Source organism: Macrobrachium nipponense, chromosome 10, assembly GCF_015104395.2.
Source record: "Macrobrachium nipponense isolate FS-2020 chromosome 10, ASM1510439v2, whole genome shotgun sequence".
In the NCBI taxonomy this organism is placed as follows: domain Eukaryota; kingdom Metazoa; phylum Arthropoda; class Malacostraca; order Decapoda; family Palaemonidae; genus Macrobrachium; species Macrobrachium nipponense.
In genome coordinates, this window is record NC_087204.1 from 92058449 (window position 1) to 92066426 (window position 7978).

Below are 7978 nucleotides of genomic sequence, written 5' to 3' on the forward strand. Positions count from 1 at the left end.
TTTCCATTTCCTCAGTTATTAACGTCAGTACACCTGAATCTGAAGGAGTCAGGGTTATGTACTAAAAGAAATGTAACCTATCTTCTGATGGGTTAAGAGAGAAAGAGAAACGAAGAGAGAGAGAGAGAGAGAGAGAGAGAGAGAGAGAGAGAGAGAGAGAGAGAGAGAGAGAGAGAGAGAGCATTACTGTGGATTTGGTACTTGTGAATTTAGCCCGAAAGATTAACAATGTGAAGCACGACTGAGGACACCTTAGACGTACATCATTATTGATGTTATAATATATATACTGCAAATCATATAGATCGAAAATGGTGAAATTGACGACTAATTCCACTTAGACCTTGGCAAAAATTATCTAGGTGAGGAACCTCAATTTACTGGTCAGATACGTCACCAGTCCTTACGTTTCGTAATGTTTTCCTCTTAAAGATTTTCTATGTTATCTTTATTCTTTTAACTATTCTTCGGATGAATTTGTAATTCCTCAGATATCCGCACAAAGTAAATAATGCCGTATTGGAAAGAATATATTTGAAAGTTTCAATTACTCTCATCTGCTCCTATTACCTCTTCATCAGAAGAAAACGGCAAAGTATTACAACACTTTATGATAACATAATTTTTTTTACCATTATTCTCAATAGTATTACCGTCACTATCTTTATTATGAACACTATTTTTTCTACTTTTTCAGCGACTGTGTGGATATTGCCGATTAGCATTTTTTTTTCATGTTATCTCATTTTATCTAGACTGTTATCTCATGTATCTAGACTGTGTGTATGTTATTGTTTCCATGTACATCGCCTTGAGCTGAAATTTGTTATTATTATATTATTATTACTAGCTGACCAACCTAGCGCTGCCTGGGATAACTCTGAATGGCAACCGATAAATTCTCTCTCTCTCTCTCTCCAACCTTCTCTGTTTCTCACACTATTTCTTCTCCTCAACACCCACTCTACTCTCCCTCTCACTCTCTGTCACACCCTGCCCAACCCTGATCCCCTTTGGTGCCATTGATGTCTTAGCCCCACAGTATTTAATAGTAAGTCATATTTAGTAGTAGACCGAAAATCGAAAGTCATATTATTTACTACGTATACCGAAAATTAGGTATGATAACTTCGTAACGTTACTAAGACTACGGGCTGAACCAGCCTCATTTCGGGGAAGGCGCCCCGCCCCCTCCACTGCCTTTGGTTCACTTTGTTGCTTGAAACCCCATTATAAACACTCTTAGGGGTCCCCACTATAACCGTGCCAAGTTTCATGCCCACAGGACCAGCCGTTTGGCCGTGATTGAATGACAGACGGACAGATAGACATAACGCCCATTATGGTAAGATTATTATTATTATTATTATTATATTATTATTATTATTATTATTACATAAATAGTTTTCACAGGTAGGAATGTAACAGTACGAACTCACTCTGTCGGTTAGAAGCGGCTTGGGCATCTCGAGCTCCTGCTCGGAGTGCGTGGGCACGATGCCGCAAGTGTAGTACGAACTCATCGAGGTGTCGAAGTTGTTCATTCGAGGGCGGGAGAGCAGCTGCTCCACCCAGACTTCGCACAGTATCAGGAACCATCGCAACCAGTAGAGGAAGTAGAAGCCTGTGAAAGAAAATGCGAGGGGATAATAACATGTCTGCTGTGTTCAAAGGAATTGTGGCTGAAATGACAGCTACGTAGGAAGAGCAAAAGGAGCAAACTGAATACAGAGAGCAGCACATCTTGAAACGAGGTATGCTGCTCAAAAAGGTAGTTGAAAACAGAAAATATTTTGACGTACCTTACAAAAGCACGCTATGCCTAACTGAAAACGTCTACTCGTAATATATATATATATATATATATATATATATATATATATATATATATATATATATATATATATATATATACACACATTATATATATATATAAATATATATATATATATCTATATATATATATATATATATATATATATATATATATATCTATATATATATATATATATATATTATATACGTATATATATATATATATATATATATATATATATATATATATATATATATATATATATTATGACATATCCATAAAACATGCTTATATATACATATACCATATACATAATTATAAATATATATATATATATATATATATATATATATGATATATATATGCATGTATATATATATACTATATATATATATACTATATATATATATATATATATATATATATATATATATATATATATATATATATATCTATATATATATATATATATATATATATATATACATGCATATACACTCACACACACATACTATAAATAACATAATCTTTTAACTAGCGGGCAGTTTCTGAATGATTTCTTAAAGAATGAGCTATATAATTTCAGTTGAGTTCAGCATGTGTTATCAAACACCCACATGCATCTGGCAAACCTATTCATCTCTAGAAAACCAAAATAAGTAAAATAAAAAATAAAAAGTAATATAGAGTTATCAGATAATATCTGAAGAGCAGATCTCAGCAGCCAATGTGCGAGAAAAAAAAAACCGACTGGGCTCTTTTATATCACCGGATGAGGTTCGAAGTGCACATTGATAAAGCTCTTATGATATTTTTGCCGTCAACTGAATCATTCCTTGACTCTTTCTTCCTCAGGCTGAGATTGGGATTCTTTGCTCAAGAGTAGCTATCTTCAAGGTCACTTCACATTCCTTGTCTTCTTCTAAATCTAGCTTTCATCTGTTTATATAATCTCTATTCAGGTATTTATACATTCATTTATCTGCTTCTTTAATAACGATTACAAGGGCTGGGTTAATGCAATTCCCCTAATGCTCACTCAGAGTCTTTTACAACTTCTTTCATAAATACTTGGAAGCTACCGTTTTCTATATTTGAAGAGTCACTGAAGACAATAACAGTAAACCATAAAGTAAACAATGCTCGATCCGGATCTGGACTTCGGTCCACAAGAATAATCAATTATTCCTTGGAATAAATCGAACATTCAAAAAATGGTAAAAATCCGTATATTAGTTTCTACAATATCAAGCTGAAAGACAGAAAAAAAAAACGCTATTTCTCAGATACTTTTTTCCAAACTGGGTTGCATTCCCTATCAAAGGCCTTGGGATTGTAACATCTAGATTTTCCAAAAGTTGCTGAAACTTGCTTTAGTAGTTATGATAATGATAATAATTTTTTTTTGTGTTGGGAAAACTCTCTATCGCGAGAGTATATATAATGTTCTAAGAGGTCCACAATAATAAAAAAATTTGTGAATTCGTGTATAGTTTAAAAACCCTTTACAAAAGCTTTCGAACCCTTCCCTGGGCATTTGGACTGAAGATGAACCCAGGGAAGGGTTCGAAAGCTTTGTAAAGGGTTTTTAAATTATACACGAACCCACATTTTTTTTTATTATTGTGGACCTTTTAGAACAAAATAATAACCTTATCAAATGAAACGATTACTTCAAAAACCAGTAAAACGAAAATGCATCAAATAGCGAATTATTTTCATGATACTAAAGCTAATACTTCTGCTTATACTTCACCGAGTAGAACTGCTTAAGACATGATTAGGAACAATGTAATAAAATCGGTGATTACCGAATGAGGCCTTGCCTAAAAGCAGTGCTAAAAGAAAGGATACAATACAAATGCAATTTTATAGCATGCAACAAAGTTGCTTTTAGACTAGCTAGGTAGCGTGTCAGCCAGTCTGTTCCAAAACCTACTTATAACTTTGGTTATCGAAATGGTTGCTGAGGACAAAACGAAATGGCACAGACAATACAATTCTTTTGCTAATATTTTTTATAATATTCTGAGCTTCAATTCAAATTTAAATTATCAGTAGATTCTATACTTGGAATGAAACTAAGATTAGGTATATCTATGGAGGTTATAGTGATATGAAATTGATTATGTAACTCAAAAGATAATCGCTGGCAATAGCGATAAAGAACTCTGGCTGACAACTGACAGTGGAATCAATCGGTAGTAACTCCTCCTTCTCGTTCTTTACGTTAATATCTCTCTCTCTCTCTCTCTCTCTCTCTCTCTCTCTCTCTCTCTCTCTTCTCTCTCTATATATATATATATATATATATATATATATATATATATATATATATATATTATATATATATATATATATATAATATTACACACACACACACAGAAAGGCGAAACCATTAACAACCAGTGTCCTGTATTATCTACTACAGAATATGGTTTTTACATAAACGTCATTTAAGGGGGTGTAAAAGACCTTGGAATATGTCTCACCTGAAATATCTGTGACATACAAACAATCTCAATATCCTAGAAACCAACACTTTGACATGCTTGAGAAGCTTTTCTAGATTTAAAAAATTTTAGAGCTATAAAAGCATACACATACATGTCGATATATTATAATCTCCCCCTATTTTTCTTTATTTGCATTTAAAATTCACTCAACTCTGGCTTTCAACGATACTCTAATACATTTTTCTCTTAATCTATTACGTGATTCACTTCTGCTCTCCTACTACCAGCTGCTATATCTACTCCCGAATACCATGTAAATATACTGATTTTATATTTTCTTAATATAATTAACACCCACCTTCATCTCCCTGGCTTCTATTTACCAATGTTACCTTACATCTCAAATTCCATTTCAGGTTTTTCTTTTCCCAAATACTTTCATTCTCTTTGACTAGTATGCATTTTCCTTTCAGCATCACCAGTAGACATTTGATCTCCTTTCCCCACTTACATCTCCTTTTTCTGTTTCCACAGCTTGTGTGACTAAATCCACCCTCATACTTCGCCCAGCCCTCCATCAATAAAGATATTACGCAGCCATAGAGACAAAACACAGACTCTTGACATAAAACAGGGAGCATACCACCTCCTCTTTCTCTCTGCTCTAAAACAAGCTTTGTTTTTACCATAAAATCGTTTAAAACTCGTACATCGACCCCTCTGGCATAATGAGGAGCTCTCCCTGGCTTTCTGGGGAAGTCCTAGAAGGTAGGCATATGACTTTCGTCACCATTCGGTACTTTTTTTGTCATTGTACCTCTGTTAGTGATGTCATGAAGTTTTCCTGCGTCCATGCGTGCCGCGCATAGCTTTCTTCCCGTTACTTTCAAAATAAAACACAAAACAGTCTCGTAACATCTGTTTGAACATTAACGTTCGTGTGTCTATTCTCTCACTGCTATTCGTCTTTCAGTCGTTCTGTCATGTTGCATTTCTCAATCAAAATTTTTCTATTTACTCTCTCCACCATAACACGTCACGCCCTAATAATTCCAGGTGTCCTCATACAAAGACAATTATTCATCCAACCCACTCCTTTGGAACCTGTCCCTCATTCAGATACGCAGTCAAGCTTTCCATTTTCACAAGTGCCTTCCGATTCTTCGGCTTATTATGCACCTTGCATATCCTCAAGTATCCCACTCTTGTTTTGCCTATCTTTCTTGCTCCCTATTCAACTTCTTTTCAAAATACTCTCCCCAATGACACGTGATTGTATTCCATTCCATTAGCTTTTCCCCATTTGTACTTTAATTCTGGACTCATTCACCCTTTTACTGGTTTCTTATCATTAACTTCACTAAAATACAAAATACAACTTGTTCTCCTTGAATATTTTCTCTGATTTCCTCCTAAATTATTATCGTCCTCCATCTTTTCTCATATAATTTGCCCTTTGCTGACTTCTGTTTTCTTTCCTCAGCTCCCAACCATTTTTGGCCCTTCCACTGTACATCAAATAATCTTTTTCTTTCACTAATCCTCTAAGTCCATCACTTACTGCTTTTCTCAACCGTCTAACCCTTCTATAAGCAGAAACACTTCGTTCTGATTCTATAACCTCCAACCTACTTCCGCAGCACGTTTTTTAACCTTTTCATCTATACTCGCTTCTTTCTCAGTAAACTCATTTGTCTCACTTATATTATGGGCACATTTTGTGGCCTTCCTATACGACAAAAGTCTTGAATTCCATTTCTTCCTCAATCAGATCAACTGATGATCATGTATACATCCAGCAACTCTTCTTATTGGTTTGTAAACTGTCCCTTTCATACTCCATACTTCATACTTTTCCTCAATTTTTTTCCTTTTCATTGTACGTAATTTAGTGATATTCTTTTTTTAGTCACATACTCCCAATAATGGAGCTTATTCAAAAACGAATTTCAACAGTAATTTTCCCATTCTTATTCCCAAGGAAATCTCTTCCTCTGTTCCATACCTTTACCTATCAGTCACTTGGCACAACCACCATTCTCTATCGAGACACAGAAACAGATTCACACAAAAATAGTCCATTCATTCTGTGCTCCACAAAACTCCTATTTCCTAAACACTTAAATTATGCTCCAACAATCCTACGTTAGACTGACGCAATTGTAATCCCACATCCATTCCCACAATTTTCTGGCTCTACAAGAACTACTCTTTCTTTCTCTCTCTGAATCTGTCAGCCACTCCTGATATAATCACTCTTTTTTCCCTTACCCGGATTGGACACACATTCTCTGCTTTGGTCTTTAGCCTAACTAAATTCCTGCTCGCCTAACATCCTTCTTGAACGTGTCAACTGGTGTGCCCTTACCTTTCTTTTGTCCCACATCCACGCCTGTTCGAAGCCCTAAAACTTACTATTTTACTTTTCTCCAACAGAGGTTTTGTAATAAATTAAGGTACGGATATAAACCATATGCCCTCACCCATTTGGAAGTCATTCTTTTTCCCTGTATCCCACAGAAGTAACAAGTGCAAATCCCATTAGCCTCGGAAGGAAAGGCTCGTTTACCCACCAAGGTATCTGTAACCTTTCACAATGCGTTCAACAACTTCGGCATTATCAAATAAATGTTATAGCCCATGTCACTGGCACACTCTAGGGCAGCAATGACCAGAGTGCACTGTTTACCACCAATGCAGCTGCATTCATTAATATATCTCGACTGTTCTGGCACGTGACTGAAGTTGACCTCTCGAGAAAGAGGCTCATCTGCCATTTAGGAAGCTGATCCCTTCCCTCGAAAAAGTGACTTAATACCTAATACCTTGTGCTCTAGTGCACTCCGGTCATTGCTGCCCTAGAGTGTAGTTTCCAGTGCTTTGGTTATTCGTTGTTCGACATCATAATTTTTTTCTAAATGAGTACCAGTTCGGGGAAGGCTTTACTAGACGTGAATCGCAAAGATGTTCGATATCAGTTTCATTTTTTTCTGTATCCTCGGCTGAGAAACTTTCTTCTGTTTCTCTCCGATTTGCAATTTTCTTCAAGAAGCTGAGTTGGTTACTGAATATGTACTTTTTCACAATTTTTGCACCTGATCTTGACGTTTTTTTTTTTTTTTTTTTTGTGTGAGAGAGAGTAGAGATTTCATATAAGCATCTCACATTTTTCCATTTAAATCACAGCATACTTCTCTCCAAGCAGATGTAACTAAGATACGACTTGCATCTAGAGTGCAACAACCTTTCAACGACAGCAAGCAAAGTCTAATGGGAGTCCGGCTCAATTCGGTAAAAGTGGCAACATCCTGTGTTTTTTTGCTTGGCTTACATTCGCCAAGTAAGTCTCGAGGGAGGGAATAATATCGTTCAAACAGTTAAATGACAGTAAACAAACGAGGACTGCAGATTCAAAACAGGAAATTACGTAACACGGTAGGTACGCACCTATAATTTACATAAGCGTAGGAGTGAGCTCCTCGAATCTAAGGGCATAGGAGTCTACGAAGCAAATTCGCCGCTATTATTTAACGAGAGAAACTAACAAAACCATCGCTATTGACATTATGAAGAAAATCATTTAGAAAGTAAGATTATCAAGTGTAGAGAACGGTAAAGTGTTGTTACTAAACCTTGAATCATTAAACGCTGCAAGCATATGTCTCGCATATACATATGCATTCGTACGTCAATGCATAGCCTTTAT

At 35.6% G+C, this 7978-nt stretch overlaps 1 protein-coding gene across 2 annotated transcripts in view; it reads right to left on the reverse strand.

Moving 5' to 3' along the window:
* LOC135223760 (uncharacterized phosphotransferase YvkC-like) overlaps window positions 1–7978 on the reverse strand; it is a 419683-nt gene that overhangs the window by 36246 nt on the left and 375459 nt on the right. For both annotated transcript variants that reach the window (XM_064262523.1, XM_064262522.1), the window contains exon 2: window positions 1440–1624. In XM_064262523.1, coding sequence (XP_064118593.1) covers window positions 1440–1624 — 185 coding nt within the window. The remainder of the gene's footprint in view (window positions 1–1439; window positions 1625–7978) is intronic.